This window comes from Cyprinodon tularosa, unplaced genomic scaffold, assembly GCF_016077235.1.
Source record: "Cyprinodon tularosa strain WSP-4 unplaced genomic scaffold, ASM1607723v1 ctg66, whole genome shotgun sequence".
Lineage (NCBI taxonomy): Eukaryota > Metazoa > Chordata > Actinopteri > Cyprinodontiformes > Cyprinodontidae > Cyprinodon > Cyprinodon tularosa.
Window position 1 is genome coordinate 3,067,644 of NW_024039407.1, and position 22,877 is coordinate 3,090,520.

At 40.4% G+C, this 22,877-nt stretch overlaps 1 protein-coding gene across 3 annotated transcripts in view; it reads left to right on the forward strand.

Annotated features, from left to right (window-relative positions):
• The window catches only part of dnmt3bb.1 (DNA (cytosine-5-)-methyltransferase 3 beta, duplicate b.1), an 82,398-nt gene that overhangs the window by 44,009 nt on the left and 15,512 nt on the right, over positions 1–22,877 (forward strand). For all 3 annotated transcript variants that reach the window (XM_038309344.1, XM_038309347.1, XM_038309345.1), the window contains exons 5-7: positions 4,378–4,463; positions 4,559–4,696; positions 6,107–6,250. In XM_038309344.1, the coding sequence (XP_038165272.1) occupies positions 4,378–4,463; positions 4,559–4,696; positions 6,107–6,250 (368 nt within the window). The remainder of the gene's footprint in view (positions 1–4,377; positions 4,464–4,558; positions 4,697–6,106; positions 6,251–22,877) is intronic.

Sequence of the window (22,877 nt, forward strand, 5' to 3'; positions counted from 1 at the left end):
CGGATTCCACTGTAGTTGTATCAATAGTACTGGGTTGATAAGTCTTGATTTTTTTTAAGCATCATTAACACAGACCTAAATAGTTATCGAGCAACATGTTTGCTGTCCAAAAATAAATCATCATAAACAATTGCTTATTTGAGGTTTTCCACCAGGAAAAAGACAGGGAGGCTGCTTTAACAGGTGTGATGCAACCAAAACATGACGTTGTGTAAGTTTATTGTCATACTAATGCCAATGGTGGATGATACAGAACTTGGCAGACATTAAAACCTAATTAGAAATCACACCAAGTTTTTTAAACAAGGACATCTGGAGTCGCTTTGGGCTTTATGACCATGCAGGGAAAAAGAACAATGAAATTAAACACATGAGGTTTTAAATAGGGCATCAGGAAAGCCAGGCGATTCTTCACATATAAAAATAATGCAGACATTTAAAAATGAAAGTACAATGCTGGTGAAAAATTGACATCTTGTGTCATGAAGCGGTGTTTGTTAGGAGGACCCAAATGCAGAGACCAGTTGGCAGAGGTGAATTAAAGTCAATTTATTAAAGTTCACAGATCCAGGGGCAGGAATCAAAGTCCAACAGAAAACTGCTAACGCACCTGAACCAAGGAGACATCAGGGGAAAACCAAATCTGGAAGCCAGGGAGAGACGAGGAACACAGACAGAAGTTAGACGAGATGTTTGACGAGGATTCAGCAAACAGGAACTGAAGGGGGAGGGCTTTTAAAGGGGACAGAGACAAAGAGAGAGCTGATTAGGGAATCGAAGACAAGTGACAGAAAACAGAGCAAGGGAGGACACAAGAGGGCAGCAGAGGACAACAAATGGATAACCAAAAAAAACAGGAACAAACAGAGCAAGACTCTGACATCTTGATATCTTGATATCCTCTCTTTATGGACATCACACAGTAGCTATGTTTCAAAAAAGTTAAAGAACAATCCAGTGGACTTTGTATGGAAGTCTAAATTCAATGTAAAAAGGGAAGGGTTACTTCAGGTCAGAGACTAGCAATGGATTGCGGTGTCCAACACCCAGCCAATCCCGTTACGTTACGTCTCAGTCACGTGACGCTTTTGGCGCTCATACGGAAGGAAAACCAGCATGATGAAGTAAGTGCTGCAAGCTAACGCTAACTCAATGGTGAGTTTATTACTTTCATTTTTCTGTAGTTGAGTAACCCTTCCCTTTTTACACTGAATTTAGACGCCAGTTGAATCTTAGGAGGCTGAAAATATTGAGTTTGAATTTTGAACACTAAAAAATTCAACTGAAAAAAACTGGATGAAACATGGTCACATGTGTTTCTTCCAGCTGGACAACGCCCAAGAACCCAGAACGGACCAAACTGCTTTTGGCAATCTAACATTATGGCCTTAAGAGTGTTCCTCCCAAAGTGCTAAACATGTGTAGATTTTATGAGCCAGGAAACTGACCAAATTTAGGGAGATCCACATCCATCCATCCATCCATCCATCCATCTTCCTCCACTTATCCGGGGTCGGGTCGCGGGGGCAGCAGCTTAAGAAGGGAGGCCCAGACTTCCCTCTCCCCAGCCACTTCTTCCAGCTCTTCAGGAGGAACCCCAAGGCGTTCCACATATTTCTGAAAATACAGAAAGACTGTTGTCAGAAACCTGCAGATGGTTGAAAAAGTGGGCTAAGAGAAATTAAATCAGTAATAACATCTGATTCTTTCCCTGTTTAATTTATAGAAATGCAACAGTACATGTACATTTGTGCATCAAGTTCTACTTTGTGAAATATCTGAGTTAGTAGTTTTCTATTTATTCTATCTTGAAGCAAAAAAAGGATGAAATAAATCCTTGAAAGCCAAAGAAGAACATGACGTTTATTTTTATGAGTTATGTAAACTTCTTATTCACTCTCTAATTCTTAGTTTTGCTATATTAAAATAATGACTGTATAGGATTTGATTTATGCAGGGGCGGATCTAGAAAAATATGTATGGGGTGGCAAGAGGGGGGCAGGAATTTTTTAGGGGTGGCAACATATGGCATTTGTTTACACTGAATTTAATCACAGTTTGTTGAGAATAGTATGTACAGTACTAGTATTTCATGTGAAACAGTTCATATTAATAATACATCGTACAATGTGATCTCACTTAATAGGAGATAGAAGAATGATAACACTACTTCTAGAGGGTATTATCACAGGAAAGGTATTAAGGTAAGACACAGGTGCTGAGTCGCAGATGTGTGAGATTGACTGTCAGAGAGGCAGCTTTGCAGCATTTGCACAAGAAGAAACTATAGAAAGAAAAACTTACCCATCAGAGATCTATGGACTGAGCTGGAATAAAGTGAGCAGAACTACACAGTAGAAATAAATGGGTCAAGGCACCCGAACAAGGTACTGGACATCTATGTATTGTTTACTCTGAACACACATTTACCCCATTTGTTTCTCAGTAACTTGACATACAGCAGTTAAGGCAACATGAAAGGGACATTTCATGCATGTAGATCTGCTGTAGATAGAGCTATATATGGAGGACCAACTCTGCCATATTTAAAAATAAATACAGAAATAATAAATAAATGCTCAATAAATATATAAGCATACAATTAATTGCCACCAAAAATACAATCAACAAATAAATGTAATTAGAAATTATATTATAATGGCATACAGAAATGTAAAAAGGGCAGGCAGAAATAAGTAGCGGCGAAGAAATAACTAGGGTAAAAAATACAAAGGAAGAATAAAACAGACAAAAATATTATAACATACACATAAATAAATACTTCAAAATATAAGTAATTAAAAAATGAAGTTGAAGGTAATAAATGACAAAAAAATAAATAAGGTAAATATTAAAAAGGCAAAGAAATAAAGAAGCCAATTAAAAGAGTTATATACCTTTATGACTAGCTGTATAATTTAATTTCTACTTACATTTATTTGTTGTTTGTATTTTTGGTGGCAATTAATTGTATGCTTATTTATTTATTAAGCATTTATTTATTTCTGTATTTATTTTTAAATATGGCAGAGTTGGTCCTCCATACTGCTGTATCAACAAATCAACAAAAAGGCGGGTTCTGTATGTTACATCAAAATCTCCACAAATCTGAAAAGAAGCAACATAAAAATACATTTTGCTTGTGAGTAGGTTCATGAAGCAGTGTTGTTGTTTCTTTTTTTTTTTGTATATATATATAATATGAAACTATCCAGAAATGACCTGTATCAAAAAAAAAAGTCAAAAAGCCTTTATTGTCATTATGCTGCAGAATATAATGACAATAAAGGCTTTTTGACTTTTTTTTTTTTTTGATACAGGTCATTTCTGGATAGTTTCATATTATATATACAAAAAAAGAAACAACAACACTGCTTCATGTTAAGCAGGATTCACACCAGTATCACATTTTTAACTTTTAACACTTTTGGTTTTATTAAAGGAAATATCAGATTTTCTCAGGTGCCAAAACAAAATGTAGCAGCTCTGTAAAGGCTCACCAGAGAGCATAACATAAAGTTAACATGACTATAACAGCTGAATGCCGTGATTTCCATGTTGCTCAGCAAAACGCTTCACAACTTTATTTAGATCCAATGTCTTTGTGCTTTTTGATTTGAGTACAATCAAACTTGATCGTCTCTTTTCTGTCATAGTTGACCGCAAATATGTCCTTATGGGCCTGAGACGTCTGGCCTAACTAACATCATAGTTAGAGAAATAACGTTCTGCAACCTTATTTTTATCATCTCAAAATTAGCATTGCAGCTATGCTAGCAACATTGTGCTTTCATTATGATTTCATTTCTCGATAGATAGTTAATCAATTTTTACCTGTTTCATCCCGTGTCTCCTCTCCCCATCACCCCTGGCTCCCTCGCTTTGCCTCATTCGGTTTTCAAAACAATCAGTCTCAGGCGCTCTCGTGTCATCTCGTGCTGCATTCCCTGCAGTCCGACATTGGAAATTAGCGGTCGTAATTCTCAAATGATCCATAATTTATAAGCCTCGCCATCCCTACCGCCAACTGGGGTGGCAGCTGGGGTGGCAAGGCTGTCATTTAGGGTGGCATTTGCCACCCTATGCCACCCCAGTAGATCCGCCTATGGATTTATGACTTTCTGAGGTTAGATTTATATAATAACAAAACGTTATAATTATTATTTCAATAGCAGCTGGAACTTTATTGTAGTCTTCTATAGAAAATCTTTACATTATAGTGGTTTGACAGGTTGCAAACTCAAGTTTCGCTCTTTAACTGCAAAGCAATTGAGACAAAACGGGAAAGACCTAAAGATATTCACTTTCTCCTCTGCCATCTGTGTGACCTTCTGTTGTTGCCTTTTTCTCTCTCTCCGTGTTCACATTTTCTGCCAGATGGTAACCAATGTATGAGAGGAAGCAGGAAGAGGGGCAGGAAGAAGACTGAGGAGGAGGAACGGGATTGGGACTCCTACAGCGATGTAATGGGTCTTGAAACATGGAGGCTTTCACTTTTTTGTTGCAATTGGACAGAAGAAATTTATTTTTGTCCTATTTTTTGCTTTTTTATTTCCAGAAAAAGCCTTCAGGAAAGTCTCCGTTGGGTTTGAGACAGAGGCCAAGACCAAGAACCATCTACCAGGCTGGCCTTACGGCACACCCTAACACGAAACCTCGCAGGCAGAACCGCAAACAGGAGCAAAGCATAACAATGGTAGTAAACATTTGACATATCTGCACGGTGTCAGTTTGATCTGTAAAGCTCATTCATTTAATTACACTATGTTGACCAAAATAGTTTATGTTAAGGTAAAAATGAGCAAAGTAACATCAGGTCTTGTAATTGCCAGGCTTACATTAGCAATTAAATTAGCAATGCAAATCCGGTCTAGGTTCGGTAAAAAATAAACAGCATCTCTGCACACCTCAAACATCTTTGGCAAAAACCAGTTTAATCTCTTGTCATCACACTGTCACTATGTCACGATTTGTTTGTGGATGGAGGACCCAGAAGCAGAGGCAGGAAGAGGTGAATTTATAGTTGATTTAATGAAGAGTTACTGAAAAAACAAATTCCAAACAAACAGGCAACCAAGAATCCAAAACCCAGAAATGAAAACAAAGTCCAAAAAACAAACAAGAAACCAGGAGTCCAAAATTCAAAGCATTAAAAAAAAAGTAAAAACGAACCAGAAACCATGGAGTCATCAGGGGAATTACAGTAACCAGGAGGAAGGCTCAGAGAGACGAGTTGGAGGAAGATTGACGAAGTAAGACGAGGACCCAGCAAAGAGGAACTGAAGAGAGAGGGCTTTTAAAGGAGACTGAGACAAAGAGTGGGCTAATGAGAAGATTGGGTACAGGTGAGCACAGAGCAGAAACAAAACAGGAGCTAGGGAGAAAGGAGAACACAAGAGGGCAGCAGAGGGCAACAAATGAAAAACCTGGAAGACTGGAAATAACTAGAAAACACAACAAAATAATAATTAAACCACTAAGACTATAAAACATGGAGCAAAGTAAAACTAAACACTCAAAAGAAAACATAAAAGAACCAAGACTGGGACAGTAACTAAGAATTAACCAGAGAACACAGCAAAAATAAAAATGAAACCACTAACACTAGAAAACAAGGAGTAAAGCAAAACTGAACACTAAAAAGAAAATATAACAGATCCAAGACTGAGACAGTAACTGAGAAAAACCCAAAGAACACAATAAACTAAGAATTAAACTATAAAAAACTATAAAACAAAGAGCAAAGAAAAACATCACAAAAACAGAAACCTAACACACTATTTTGAAGAATTTGTAAAAAAAATGAAGTAAAATGAGCCGCAACAATAAATAGTTTCTTTCTCCAAATTGTCGTTGATGATTAAAATGAACAGCTAGAATAGTCATCTTGTCTTGTAAGAAAATAAGCGTACTCTATGTATGCATGTGTAAATACAATTACTCGCCTTTTTTCATATATTTAATTAATTTGAACATATTTATGTCTGTCAAAAAACAACAAATCAGCCAAAATCCTCGATCAGTATTACCCTGATATAAAAAAAAATTTGGTTCAGTGCTGCTTCTTAACACAGGAAGCCCATTTTTCCATCTTATCTGCTTCCAGTGTGCCGCTGATCCTCGCAGAGCCCCTGTTGTGTCCAGAGAGACTCCACAGGCTCCTTGTTTGGAATTAATGGAACAAGACTCCAAAGACTCAGCTCAGAGCACCAGCACCACATCCAGCTCCGAAGTCCAACCGGAATACAACGTAAGTCAAATGGCTCTTAAGGAGACCCTCATTGTTTTTCCTTATTCCCCACAGTGGCGGTTCTAGGAAATTATTTCTGGGGTGGCTAAAGGATTTCCAGAGGTGACCACATTAGCATGGTGCCTAACCAGTGACGGTTCCAGAAATTTTTCAGAGGCGTGGTTGTGCAGGTGCCAAAAACATCTTATGTCTATACTGATCAATTTAAACCAACAAGAAAATCAATGCATACAACATCCATTTCAATCTGAAAAACTCACACAGAGAGAAAAGATAATTAGAAGAATTTATTGATAAGAAAGTATAGTCTTTGGCGCTCAGACCTCGGCAGGAACATTCATGCTGAATTATGCTTTAACATGCATGAGTAGATGAATGTGAATAGGGATGTTCCCCCCGGGCCTGAAACTGGTGGTGGTTTAATCCGAGCTGGTTGACAAGGTGATCTGCTGGGCAGAATTGTGGGACTAGAAGACTGAGGGAGCTGACGCCGGGGCTTCACTCAGACTCGGGATATAGAGGTCCTGCTCGGTGATGCAGGCACCGTGAAGTGTCCATGATGAGCAAGCATGAAGCGACAGTGGAGAGGAAAAACTCCCCTTTGGGAAGAAACCTCTGGCAGAACCGGGCTCAACATGGTGGTCTTCTGCCGGACCAATGCGATGAGGCGAGGGATGGTGACAACTGGGATTAATACTCTCTGATGAGGTTGAGGTGAAGTCGTGTCATGGAGGACGATTCAGCTGCGATGGCGGAGAAGGGGATGGAGGTGGGTGAATTGTCGTCTGAATCGAAATCCGACAGCGATTGCATGATAGCGGCTGTGGTGAGATTTGAGGGAATTTATAAAGTGGAAGCAGGACGCTGATTGGGCTTCGTGGTGGAGTAGTTCGAAGCTGATTGGCTCGCTTCAGAGACGGATCGGCTTCTGATTGATGGAGGTAAGTCAGAGTTTCTTCAATTGAACTTTCGCTAGAGCTTCATTTCAATCTGAAAAACTCACACAGAGAGAAAAGATAATTAGAAGAATTTATTGATAAGAAAGTATAGTCTTTGGCGCTCAGACCTCGGCAGGAGCATTCATGCTGAATTATGCTTTAACATGCATGAGTAGATGAATGTGAATAGGGATGTTCCCCCAAAAAGCCGAGGCCGGAGAGTCCGTATGCTCGTAGGGCATACGCTAGGGACAGAATAAAGAATGCGTAATGAAATGCTGAGAAGGTTTGCGAACAACTTACCGAGCCAGGTTGTTGATGAGGATGGCGACCACGGTAGACGCCGAGAACTTACCGATGATGATTTACCCATGATGATGATGATGATCCCATGATGATGATGATGATGATGATCCCATGATGATGATGATGATCCCATGATGATGATGATGATGATGATGATCCCATGATGATGATGATGATGATCCCATGATGATGATGATGATCCCATGATGATGATGATGATGATGGTGACGATGATGATGGTGACGATGATGATCCCATGATGATGATGACGATGATGAACCCATGACGATGATGATGACGATGATGATGAATCCTGCGGATGATGATGATGAATCCTGCGGATGATGATGATGATGATGATGATGATGACGACGACGACGACGCATCCCATTATGATGATGATGAATCTTGCGGATGAGTCTGATAATGAATCTTGCGGATGAGTCTGATAATGAATCTTGCGGATGAGTCCATATAGAACATATAACATGACGGGATACAGACATGACAAGACGCAGACATGGTGCATATTGATGCATTGGAAATGCAAGCAAAATGGCGTAAGGGATGCATGACGAGACACGACGAGACACAGATAGGGAGCATGTGATGCATAGGGAATGAATCTTGCGGATGAGTCTGATAATGAATCTTGCGGATGAGTCTGATAATGAATCTTGCGGATGAGTCCATATAGAACATATAACATGACGGGATACAGACATGACAAGACGCAGACATGGTGCATATTGATGCATTGGAAATGCAAGCAAAATGGCGTAAGGGATGCATGACGAGACACGACGAGACACAGATAGGGAGCATGTGATGCATTAGGGAATGAATCTTGCGGATGAGTCTGATAATGAATCTTGCGGATGAGTCTGATAATGAATCTTGCAGATGAGTCTGATAATGAATCTTGCAGATGAGTCTGATAATGAATCTTGCGATGGTAACATATATGAAGAATTGATGCATTAGGGAATGCATGCTAAATGGTGTCAAGGATGCATGACGAGACACAGACCAGACGTGACGTGACACACAGGAGAATGCATATAAATGCCCGTCATAAAGGTGAGATTGCATGAATGCGAGCCAGAATGAAGATAGCATGAATAGCAAGGAGACAGCATGGAAGACTGCATGAAGCAGGGAATAATGAAGAAAACTGATAAGGAGTGGGAGTAGAAAATGAGTTAGAGGATGGTCGTGATTTGGTCAGAAAATTATGAAAATGAGTTGAACCACCACCAGTATTTGTAATAGAGTTACCTAGAGGCAGAGAGAGCACTGAGCTGAGAGAATTGGTGAGAGTTCTGGGCGGATGAATGAGGTATAGGCTGGTGAACCATCGGCCCAGCGCTGAGGGAAGCCTCAGAACCCCGCGAGTAGCTGCAATGCAGCTGCTCGGTCCAGAACGAATGCCCAGATTACCTACTAGAGGGAAGCCACGTGATTCTAAGAGTATCCTGAGGTGGTGAAGGAACCATGAGTGGGCGGATAAAAGTGCTTGAATGCCTGAACATGACGCGCCGAGATGATGAAACGTTAGTGACTGCTGCCAGTGATGCTTCTGATGAAGGCATGAGAGACTGGGAGGAGGAGTGACTTATTAGTGGCTTCAGCTACTACGAAGTTATCGCAGTGGGCGGACGCGATTCCTTCCCAAGCCCCACGATGCAAGCTAGCTAGGGTTAGACCTCACACAAGCATAATGGGTGTGAATAAAAGAGCCCATGAACCCGTGAACCACCTGTCCTGAAGAACCCCCCAAAACCTACGGATGCAGCATCCGTAAAATTTTTGAAGCATGGCGGGAGATAGATAATGCCGACATAGAAAAGAAATTTTGTTCCAATTTAGAAGCAGTCAGACCATAGGATCCGAACGGCAGCCTACGTTCAGTAATCTGACCAAGGAGAGGGACGGAAATTGCCGGATCAAGCAACTGGGAATGAAAGAGCGGCCTTGAGAAATAAGCGCATGGCAAATTAGCTGACCTAGCAAGGAGCGCAATTGGCATTTAGAAATGACTGATGTAGAACATCAGTTTTGTTTATATTTTTTTTTTTTTTTTTTTTTTTTAAAGAAGAAGAAGAAGACAGAACGATAATCAGAAGTAATAATAAGGGGTGGTAAGATGACGGGCTGCTAAGACTGAGGTACGATATATAAAGCGTGCACGGCAGGGACAGGCAGGGACAGACTGATCGGATGGCCCTACTGCAGAAGCTCTGAGTAATCACGATAGATGCTGAATGCGGCCAAAAAAAAAAAAATTTGGCCAATAGAAGATCTCTGGTAGACGGAGATCGGATGATTTAAGGAAAACTGTGACGTCACCTGCTGATGCGACCTGCTGATCGACTTCAGGGGAGGGAAGAATAAGAGACTAAAATATTCCCCTGAATAATTTAGAACGAGGCTAGTGAAAATATCAGCATGTGTGTTAATATAAGTATGCCTGATAGAGGCAGACGAAGCATAGCAGCAAACTCAAATAGATAGAAAATTATGAATGAAAACATGGTTGAATACGTCTTACCCTAAGGCTGGCCCGGCGGGCGTTCCCTAATGTGAATGAGGGGAGGGGGAGGTCCGTCTAAGCAGACAGCGGCAGGGATGACGTGGCAGTGCAGGGATTTCCAAGTTGGAGCGTGCGGACAGCGTCAAACGGATTGAGTGAGAGAGTCCGGTGGAGCGGAGGGAGGCTGAGAGCTGTTAAACGCCAGAAGTACTAGACGGGGGAGCTGCTATGAATCAGGAAGCTGAAGAGGTCCAAGGCTGCATCGAAACGATGAGAAGGAGCGGGCGTAGCGGTGACTGCTGCTGGGACAGATCCGGGAGGCCTTCTGCGCCTGGCGACGGGAGCAGAGGACTTGCATGTCTTTTGCGGCCAGGAATCGGAGCGGATTGAAGCGGAAGGCGAGGGAGATGAATCACGAGGAGGTAGGAGGGAGGCTCGTTAAGACATCTGAGCAGAGTTTAGGTCGGAGCCTGGCAATATACCCTTGGAGTGTAACGCGGAAGAAGGAGATGAGAGCGGCTAGACGGGAGCTTCTCCGAGCAGGGAAAATTGAATTGTCGTCTGAATCGAAATCCGACAGCGATTGCAGGATAGCGGCTGTGGTGAGATTTGAGGGAGTTTATAAAGTGGAAGCAGGACGCTGATTGGGCTTCGTGGTGGAGTAGTTCGAAGCTGATTGGCTCGCTTCAGAGACGGATCGGCTTCTGATTGATGGAGGTAAGTCAGAGTTTCTTCAATTGAACTTTCGCTAGAGCTTCATATTTTACAAATAAATCACTAAAGATAGACCAGATTATCATTAGGGAACTTGCTGATAAAGCTATGCACATATTTATACATTAGTGCCATTTATATGAATTTACGGTTATGCATAATATATACATTAAATGGGTGGAGTAATGTTCTTTATCTTTAATGAGATAGAAGGCTTCTAGGTGACTGCAGAGACAAAGTCGCCCCTATAAAACCTATTTCAGAAAAGAACAAACATTCTGAATTATACCTCTCTAGGACTATGATGTTGTGGATTTTTTTGTTGCATTTTCTATTCAGTTTTTGGTTAATATACCAGCGTTAAAATGTCAAAGAAGGAAATTTTGCATGATGGTATCACTGCTGCCACCATCAGGCTTAGATGAGTACTGCTGGTTCTAGGGGTATTGAATTACATCCATGGGGCAACAACAAATCACCTGGTAGGGGTGGCCACAGTCCTCATCATGATCCCTCTAGATCAGAGGTCTTCAACAGGGGGTCCGCGACCCCTAGGGGGTCCGCAGAGGTACTGCATGGGGGTCGCGAAGTTTTGGTTAATTAGACTTATATTCCCCCCTGCAATATTTTCCACTAATTGAAATGTCTTTAAATCCACATTAACATGAATTCAAAACACTGTAGTAAACAGATACATGAAGGCAGAAGATGTCTTTCAGTCATCAATGCAGATCTGCGTTTCTGAGTAAACATAAGTCAAATATCTGACAAAAGAGTGGAAATTAGAAGATTATATAAAACATGTTTTGTTATTGTTGTTTCAATAAGTTTAATAGTAAGAACAGAAACAGATTTTTTTAGTTCTTCAAAAAGTCAGAGAAAGAATATCAAGATTTGACGCATAAAATATCTAAAAACATGAATAATATTTTTAGATAGTCTTCAACATAAATGACAAATGAACCAGAGAAACAGGTATAGGATAGCTGTAACCTAAACCTTTTTTTTTTATATTCCCCCTGCAATTTTTTCCACTAATTGAAATATCTTCAAATACACATTAACATGAATTCAACACACAGTAGTAAACGAATAAATGGAGGCAGAAGATGTCTTTCAGTCATCGATGCACACATTCAGCGACACACAGGAGCTCTTTCAAGCTGGGCACCATTTCATTCACAACACCTGTCCCATCAACAAGGAATCAGAATCAGAAATACTTTAATAATCCCAGGGCAAAATTAGTTCCATTACATGACTCCATCTGTAATAGAGTGACTATAGAACCAGTTTAATATAACACAATTTCATACAATATATAAATTTAGGGGGTCCCCGCTCCATCTCGCCATCAGTTTGGGGGTCCATAGCCTGGAAAACGTTGAAGACCCCTGCTCTAGATCCTCCCTTGATTACCCAGAACCTGGGCCGGATTTAAGCAGGGGCTTACCGGGGCTGCAGCCCGGGGCCCCGGCATTTCGGGGGCCCCGAAGGATGTTTTATATTTTTGTGAATGGATAGTGTCAGAATTTAATCAATGACTACGATGATTTTGACAGCACAGATTAAAAATGTTCCAATTTGTTCTGACAAACGTCCATCATGAATGCTTGCTTGTTATTGGTCCACTTTTGACGCATCTTACGCATTGGGGAGGAAGAGCGCCAAGGCCAAGGGAATATTATTTTACAATGGCGGACAACAGAAAATATGACAGCGGAGCGCAGAAAAGAAAGAAGAGAAAGGAAAAAGAGCATCGCGCCAAAGAGGCGACAAACAAAATGCCTAAACTGACAGGCTTTTTTAAACCTGTTAGCGGAGATGGAGCAGAAACATCATTATCCCCCGCTCCTCAAACCCTTAGCTATAACACCGGCACTAAGATCCCGCCAGAACCTTTAACCGTGACTGAGTCGGTGGCTGGACTGGCGTCTGTGGAGTCAGAGTTGGTGGAAGCGGGATCTTCTTCCGCAGATGGAAAGACAACTGTGGATCCGTACCGTACCGATCCGGCGCATTGGGGGGAAATTGACGAGTCTGTGCGAGCTTACTGGGCTGAGCGAGGACCGGAGAGCTGTCAAAATATGAATGTTGGCTTTCAAGCATCAGAACGGGTGTACAAGCATCAAAAGCGTCACTTCTCCAAATCTCACTTTAAACGCAAGATGTTAAATGGTGAGTACATCGAAAGACCGTGGCTGCTTTACTCTCCATCCACCGGAGCTGTGTTTTGTTTTGCATGCCGCATTTTCACCAATGCTAATACTCAGTCAAACTTTGAAACTGGATTTAGTGACTGGAAGCACGCGACTGAACGCATGAGAGAGCACGAAAACAGCGAACATCATAGAAAAGCTATGCTGACATATGTTTCACTTGCAGCAGCCAGTGGGAGGATAGACACAGAACTGCAGAAACAATTTGAATCTGAGTGATCATATTGGACTGAAGTGTTGAGAAGAGTTGTGTCTGTTGTCAAGTTTTTAGCAGAGAGGGGACTGGCTCTGAGAGGAGCCAGTGACAAATTTGGAAGAACTGATAATGGGAATTATCTGGGAATACTGGAGTTAATCAGCGAGTTTGATCCTTTTCTGAAGTCTCACATAGAGAAATATGGAAATGCAGGTTCAGGGAAACCCTCATATCTTTCTTCCCAAACATGTGAGGAATTTATTCAGCTGATGGGTGATCGTGTTCTATCAGAAATAGTGAGTGAAGTAAAAATGGCAAAATACTTCTCAGTCTCTGTTGACTCCACGCCAGATGTGGCACATGTTGATCAGTTAACATTTGTGTTAAGATATGTGTCACCTGAAGGACACTCTCAGGAACGCTTTCTGAAGTTTCTACCAATTGAAAGTCATACTGGGGAAGCTTTATGTGCGTCTGTACTTAAGGTTTTGGAAGAGATGGGGATTGACATCGCAAACTGCAGGGGGCAATGCTATGATAATGCTGCCAACATGTCAGGAGTATATAAAGGACTACAAGCACGTATAAAAGAACTCAACCCACTAGTTGAATGGGTTCCATGTGCTGCACATACCCTGAATTTGGTTGGAGTTAATAGTGTTAACTGCTGTTTTGAGACAGCTGATTTTTTCCAGTTTGTGCAAAACTTATTTAACTTTTGCTCCAAGTCGACAGCAAGGTGGAAGGTGGTAACAGATGGACTGCAGCCTAATGCAAACAAGCGCATTGAAACATTGAAGTCCCTTTCGAACACTAGATGGGCTGCACATGCAGATGCCACACAGGCAGTGCATATTAACTATGCAAACATTCAAAAATCATTGAAGAATATTGTAAATGACACAAACCAAAACGCAGCAATAAGAAATGAAGCAAGATCACTTGATAAAAAAATGGACAAGCTTGAAACAGCTTTTATGTGTACATTTTGGCATAGCATTTTACAGCGCTTTGAAAAAGGAAGTGCAGCTTTGCAGTCTGTGGAACTGGACTTGTGTACAGCTGTGAATTTGGTGGGATCCTTGCGGGAGTACATTGGAGGTCTGAGAGATCAATTTGATAGGTTTGAGTCTCAAGCAAAGAAGTTGTCTCCAACAGTTTCACAAGCTTACAGAGTTACTGGTCGAAGATCAAAGACTCCAAAACCATTTTTTGGAGAGAGCGCCACCTCAGAGGTTGACTTATCAGCTCAACAAAAGTTCTCCACCAGTGTTTTTTTGGTGGTTGTTGACAGATTGCTTTCTGAAATCAATCGCAGGTATATTGCATATGATAACCTCAACAACACTTTTGGCTTCCTGAACAATATTTCTGGTGTTACTGTTCCAGAGCTAAGAAACAAAGCATCTCATCTCCAAAGTAAATATTCAGCTGACTTGGAGATGGACTTTGTGGAGGAAATTGTCCAGTTTAAAGATTTTATTCGTGATAAAGGCATCACATCTGCTCGATTGCTTTTACAATTCATTAGGGAAAAGAAACTGCAGGACATCTTCCCAAATGTGGATATTGCTTTCAGGCTTTACCTGACATTTCCTGTCACAAATGCAAGTGGTGAGCGATCATTCTCCAAGCTTAAAATAGTTAAAAATAGACTCAGATCCACAATGGGACAAGAAAGACTGAACCATTTGACTCTCATGTCTATTGAGAGTGATTTAGTGAGAAAGCTGGACTTCAGTGATCTTGTCAAGGAATTTGCAGTAAAAAAATCCAGAAAAGTGGGCAACTTTTCAAATTTCATATCAGACTAAGCTTAAATGTCTGATAACCCTTTCACTCATTACTGAAAGGGCTTGGTGTTACTGGTTAGGGCAGTGGTGTCCAAACTTTTTGACATGAGGGTTAAAATTATCTCAAAAGAACTTTGGGTCTGTAAAATAATTTGAAAACAAACTTGGTCTTTTTTAAAGTTTATCTGCTAAATTAAAGTAAAAATTTAAATGATTGTAGATACAAAACAAAGATTGTGCATGTGCATTATAAGACAGGCTCAAAGTTTCAAACTTTTCAGGGTTTAGTATTGTTTTCTTATTTGGTTTGCGTTCGCGTTCCTACAAAGAAGTTAAATGAAAAAGTGTCATTAATAAATGGAAATCTGTATTTTGTTCTTCATATTTTTCAAAATTTCTCTGTAAATACCTTGGTCTAGAAGATGAAAATTGTTCATGTTCATGTCCACCTCTGCTTTGGACTGGACAGCACTTTGGACTTACCTGGGTCAGGATATTTTCTGAAAACTACAGTATGCCTGATCTCTTTTATATTGTTTATATCCATATTCTGTCTGACTGGCAGAGAAGTACTTTTTTTTACATTTATTTCCTCCAGAGTTGTTTGTAGTTTGTGACAACTGGCTTATTAAAGTTGTAAGTTGTCAAAACTTACTGTTCGGTCATTTTCTGCTCATCCTCTAAAACAAAACAAACACATACTATATATATATATATATATATATATATATATATATATATATATATATATATATATATATATATATATATATATATATATATATTTATATATATATATATTTTTTTTTTTTTTTTTTTTTTTTGTCAACCTGTCAACCTTCAGCCCAGGGGCCCCCATCCTGACTCCAGCCCAGGGGCCCCCATCCTCCTAAATCCGCCCCTGCCCAGAACCATAGAATTCTTTAGAGAAGAGATCCATTCTTAGAGTTAAGGCTGATTTATACTCAGAAACCAGGTCGTCTGCGCGTGTGTTGCAGCGAATAAAAATGTACCCCCATCCCATTGGTCAAATCTATATCTGCTCTACACTTTACGTATTTCCTGTTTGATATCTTACCGGCTTGTTTTATTTGTATGACCGCCATTGAGAAAAACGACTCGGAAAAAATTGGACCAGTTAGAAGAGCTAAGTGCGTGAGAACACTGGGACCCTTTTTCCACCTGGATCCCCGCTCTGTTTCGCCTTCATGTCCCCCCGTTGTCACACAAATTTGCCGCCTCAGCCGTATCCAGACCCACAAGTTGTTCGTGATTGTCCCTCTTGCGTTGTGGCGTGGAATAACAAAGTGCAGACCACGCTTTAGAATTGTGTATAGATCAAATATATCTGCGACACACCTCTGCGGGGCCTATAACCAGCCCTTTAGACTTAGACTGACTTTATTGTCATTTTGTACACACAGAGTGTATACATAAAGAAATTTCGTTCAGTACAGCTCTCAAGACATTTCCATTTCTAAAGTGATCAAATGTAGACGAAAGACTGGTTTATAATTTAGTTTCCAACATCCAGCTTTTTTTTTTTTACCTCCACCTGGTCCAAATTATGGACTCACAGCTCTTAATAAAACACAGATATAACACAATTCACTAATTTATCAGCATTCTGGCCTTGTGAAACTTTAAGTAAAAATCAAATGACATTGTTATTAATGATTCCTCTTTTATTTGGATCAAGAACCCAATTATTCACCTGCTTTTCCAACATCTTTAATTCCTTATAAACTTCATTCCTTGAAAACAACATCCATCCATCGTTGTTGTATAGAAGCTAATAAATCAGATTAACATAATAGAGTCTAGTGACGCATGTTTTAGTTTTAGAGCCATGATTAATTTTCACCTGGATTAAGTGTTTGGTGGTCATGTCAGTTCATGTTCTTTGCTTGGTGGACAGATGCATCATCATCCTAAAAAACTGACATCAGAAATTGTCAACGTGCAGAGGTAATGGCAGCCACCTGCTCTGCTGCTTTAGCTGCTATGTACCCTGCTCTGTCATCTTTAGGATTTTAGGGCACTGGCATTAGTCAATGCTGGTTTGTTTTTTTAATTCGAAATCATCCAGTCTTCCACAGTCTTAAGCTTCCTGCATTTAGCAATTTTACAACTCACAGAAACTCTTGTTCTTCCCCTTTTGATTTTTATTTGTTTTAATACATTTTTAAGCTTAAAACATCTTAGTGGTTTGTTTGGATTTCCTTTCTAATTAGGTTCAGCTAACCTGACAGAGTTTTCTAAACCTCTCTGCTATTTCAGCTGGCAGTTCTCTGGCTTTTGTCATGCTTCCTGTAAGTTTACCAGCTGCAAAACAGACATGCATTGGTCTTTTTTTTTTTTTTTTTTTTTTACAGTGTCCTGTCTGGCAATGTGGCAATAAGAATAATTGTATTGATGCCAGAAAGTGTAGCAGTATGGCAATTGTTATACTGCTACACTTGTTTCATGCATGTAAATTGCTTTATTATAATTATACAGGGAGTTCTACAGTTTATATGGACACTGCAATGTAAATAGAGCAGAAAAACAGAAGAAGAAAAAGGAAAAAAGAGAAAAAAGAGAGAAAAGATGAAAGAAAGAGGAGATAGAAAGGAGACAATGACAAAACATTTTCAGTCTGCTTCATCACCTGTAATGAGATGAAAAAAGAACAGCATAACCGAAAGACATGATACGAGACATACAATAAAGCAACACCTTCAAACTATCGCTAAAGTAATATTATTAAGTGTGACATGTACTCTGTGTAACCTGAAGATATGAATGTGGGGTTTCTGTATGGATACTCTCTGAGTACCTGGAGCCAAGCACCTGTAGTTGTTTGTGAGGGTGCACTTGTGCATGTATCCATAGAAAAAAAATGCTCAATAGTGGTTGTGGAGAGCCGAAGAGGCGCCCCCCCAGAGCACTGAGTCCAGCGCCGGGAGACCAAAAAGCCCCAGGCGCCCAGAGGGTCCCCAAGAGCGAAGGCACCAAGGAGGGGCCAGCCCTGGAAATCAGACCCCCACCAAGGGAGTAGGAGAGACAGCCCTGAGGAAGTCCCCCAGCCGCTGCCATGCCGGGGAGCTGCGGGGACGATCCACGGACTCCGCGGTCATTTCTCTAGAAATATAATTTTGAGGATGACAGCCGAAATTTTCCCCGTCTAGATGTAGACTTTAATTAGTGACATTTCATTTTTCTTGGGTAGAACTGTTGCCTTGCAGGAAGAAGGTTCTGGGTTTAATTATTGGCCCGGGTTCTTTCTGCATGGAGTTTGCATGTTCTCCCCGTGCATACGTGGGTTCTCTCCGGGTACTCCGCCTTCCTCCCACAGTCCAAAACATGACTGAGATATGCACTGACCATGACAGACTAAGCATGGGGAAAATGGATGGATGGATGATTAGGAAAGAATCTTTCCTGAAACAGATAACTGACATAATCAGCAGTGGCGTGCATTGCATAACCAACGTAAGCTCACCCGTATTCTGCTAAATAAAATTCCATTGCTAACGCTAAACTGCCAGACAGCTAAAAAAAAAATCAGGGTACTAATGCTAAATGGTAACCACGATTGGCAAATAAAGACTGGTGTTTGTATTGTGTACGTATATTATCAGTAAGATTTATTTAAAAAGCATGTTATTGTATTAGAAATGAGATTAAACAGATAATTTTATTTCTAACAGATACTGTGTAAAATTTTCTTCCAGCTGTTAATGGCGTTCTCATACTCAGGGTGCGAGGGGATGCCATCATCTTGCTAGATTTCAGGGTCTGGATCAGGCCAACATGTGGGAGTACTCTTCATGTAGTGGTAGTTGACAAATATCCTATAAATCCTTCTCTTTACTTCAATTTGATAAGCAAAGTAAGCCCATTGCATGCCTTCAAAAATCTCTTGCTGCGTTGCATATAGGTCAACATGTAGCAAGCCAGCTTCATGCCCTGGGGGCTGGACAGGACATATCCACATCAGAAAGGAACAAAATAGGGATTTTTGGTAAGAAAATTAAAGTTGGAGAAATCCAAATGATCAAACACAAGAATACGTATCTGTTAAAAGAAAATTGTGTTCCCCTTCTAACAGTCGGCGAATTAGCTTATCCATGACTCCACTTAAGAAATGCAAACATTTTTCTTTGAAATGAGGACTAAAGGCTGGAATTCTAATCCACCGAAATAAGGAGAGACAAACAGTAAAAAGAAAGCTGACAGCTGTATCAGTGCTGCTTGGAGATCATCTGAAAAGGGGAAGTAGAGCTTTGGCAGGGGTTGAAAAAGGAGGGTAACTCCTTCCATGGAAGTCTCTCCACCTGGCCTTGTGTTGATGCAGGTGGTCAGCCAGGCGCACAGACTCTGCCTCTGTTTGCTCTCTTTCTGTGGGTTTATTCAGCTCATGATGACCGTGAGTCCTCCCAGCATGAGCTTAGAGACAGTCTCTCACATTCAAGCAAATCTGCATGCTCCCATGTTCTCTGCATGCCTCTGCAAGGCGATGTTTACCTCTGCACACCCTGAAATCTCCGGGCTTTGGTCTTGGCTGTGCGATGTCTGTGTTTCTGTGGTTGTTTTCACACAATGTTCTGGCTAACGTAGGTTAACATCTGCTTCTTGAGTCAATCCACAACACAATGCCAAACTGTTTGCTTTCGAAATACTTTAACGGCCTTGTTAAGATGAAAAACAATAAAAACATTCATTTAAAAAAATTTAGAATTTCAAGCTTTTTCCAAACTTCAACAAAGTTTTATTTTTAAAGAGGTAGAATCTCCTCTTTCCAAATCTGCTGTGTGATGTAAGTAATGGTGAGTCAGAAAGATAGTGTGGACCACCCCTCTTTCTATCAGTCAACACAGAAACAAAACAATACAAAGGAAGAAATATGTTGTCAAATCAACATTTTTGGTGTAAAAAAAGTGAAGATTGATCAGAACATTCTTGAAACACAAACACCAGAACCTTCTGGTGGCCACATTTATTTTATGTGCCTATAAACCGCAGGCTCATTTAGGGTAAGGCTCTTTAAATAAGGGCTCAGAAAACTTACAGCTGCCTCAGCAGCGATCAGCCTTGGTTTTCTAGCTCCACTCCTCATGTCTGTCTCATGTATGTAACATCCGATTCAAAATTGCATTTACTCCTTGGCAGGCCATGGAGCTCTCCACAAGTCTTGGTAATGAACTGCCTTTTTATTCAGATGATAAAAACATCTGAATGAGTCACAGCTGACTTTGCAAACCAATTTAGAACCGGTTTACATGCAAACTCTATTGTTGAAGCCCTACAAGGTGCATCATGCATCGCATTTCAAGCATCTTGAGCAAGAATGAATTTTGTTTGCAGTGTTTGTTTCTGTACTATTTCTCCATCTATCCATCTTCTTACACGCTTAATCCCTAACGGGGTCGCAAAGGGTGCTGGTGCCTATCTCCAGCTGTCTACGGGCGAGAGGCGGGGTACATCCTCGACAGGTCACCAGTCCATCGCAGGGCAACACAGAGACAAACAACCATTCACACACACTCACACCTAAGGAGAATCTAGAGAAGCCAATTAACCTAACAGTCATGTTTTGGGACTGTGGGAGGAAGCCAGAGTACCCGGAGAGAACCCATGCATGCTCAGGGAGAACATGCAAACTCCATGCAGAAAGACCCTAGGCCGGGAATCGAAGCCAGAACCTTCTTGGTGCTGCTCAGTGGTGCATTGCTACCCACTGCACCACTGAGCAGCCCTCTGTACTATTTCTTCATATTATAATTATTTTTTAAACAGATATATCAATCAATAAATTATAGCAGTAACTACTATTGAAGCTTACCACTAATAAGAAATAAGTACATATCCACGAGTTTCTCTGCGCACACCTGCCATCCCATGTTAACTTTTTGTCCTGAAGCAAAGTCCATCTCCATATTCTCCTTTTCTTTAAACTTCAAAAAGCATCATGTCTGTGTTCTTCATCCTCAATTGTTAGGATAATTATCATTTAAGATGTGTGAGTTTATTACACTGTGATATTGGCTGCCTGTTGCGTGTCAGAAATGATGTTTTCCACAATAGTTAACTTCTTACTTTGTTGTGTTTGTCTTGCAGCACAGATTAATATCTGTACGCTGATACTGAGCTTTCTGATAAAGTGGCTTAGGGTACAATGTGCTAACATCCAGCTAAACGTTGAAACATTTTTGTATCATTAATTAATCTTAAAATGTTTTTTAAAATTTTAATCACTCTTGCAAAATTTTGTTTTTTTTTCATAGTGTTTAAAAGGTTGGAAAATAGCAGCCATTCAAGTGATTCCCAGCCCGCTTTAGCCTTCTGGGTGTATTTTTTGGTTTTCTTTCTGTTTTTCATTGTTACTTTCCACCATATTTTGTCAATTTCAACAGTTAGGCACCTTTCTCTCTTTACTCCAAAGACCCTGTCACACCTTGACGATTTAGACCAGAGTATGCCTGACATACGAAAAATACCCGGAGAGAACCCATGCATGCTCAGGGAGAACATGCAAACTCCATGCAGAAAGACCCTAGGCCGGGAATCGAAGCCAGAACCTTCTTGGTGCTGCTCAGTGGTGCATTGCTACCCACTGCACCACTGAGCAGCCCTCTGTACTATTTCTTCATATTATAATTATTTTTTAAACAGATATATCAATCAATAAATTATAGCAGTAACTACTATTGAAGCTTACCACTAATAAGAAATAAGTACATATCCACGAGTTTCTCTGCGCACACCTGCCATCCCATGTTAACTTTTTGTCCTGAAGCAAAGTCCATCTCCATATTCTCCTTTTCTTTAAACTTCAAAAAGCATCATGTCTGTGTTCTTCATCCTCAATTGTTAGGATAATTATCATTTAAGATGTGTGAGTTTATTACACTGTGATATTGGCTGCCTGTTGCGTGTCAGAAATGATGTTTTCCACAATAGTTAACTTCTTACTTTGTTGTGTTTGTCTTGCAGCACAGATTAATATCTGTATGCTGATACTGAGCTTTCTGATAAAGTGGCTTAGGGTACAATGTGCTAACATCCAGCTAAACGTTGAAACATTTTTGTATCATTAATTAATCTTAAAATGTTTTTTAAAATTTTAATCACTCTTGCAAAATTTTGTTTTTTTTTCATAGTGTTTAAAAGGTTGGAAAATAGCAGCCATTCAAGTGATTCCCAGCCCGCTTTAGCCTTCTGGGTGTATTTTTTGGTTTTCTTTCTGTTTTTCATTGTTACTTTCCACCATATTTTGTCAATTTCAACAGTTAGGCACCTTTCTCTCTTTACTCCAAAGACCCTGTCACACCTTGACGATTTAGACCAGAGTATGCCTGACATACGAAAAATCCAGCAAAAATCTGACATATGTTGAATAGGTTATGGGTACGTTTTGTATAATTTATGAGCACGCTGAAGAACGTTGTCGAGCGTATGCCATACATGGGCCATAAGTTACAGGTAAATAATTTGATCGTTGACATATGTTAGGTGTAAGTTACTCATAAGTCGTAGCGTCTAGCTTATAGAAAACCTATTAGTAACTTATGAATAACTTATCAAGAACTCCAATGCATATCAACATATTTGAGGTGTTCTAGACGACCGCTGAACGTGTCGTATTATCAGCATCTTGGAATGTAAGGGGGTTCACAGGAGGAAACAGTCACTTCTCTTCCATACTGCATCCCCATCATAAGGTGTGCCAGAAGGTGAGTGTGATGGATCTTCTCTGCGTTCACGCCCATGACCAACAAGCTTCCTAGCAGACATGACACGGAATCTGCTGCGACTGCAAACCTTCTTTCTATTTCTTTATTCTTTTTTTGTTTTTTTGGTTGTCGGTAAAATGCAGCTAGGTTAATATCACGATCAAATACATTTTTATGCAGGCCAGGCTCCTCCGGACACATCGCTGCTCC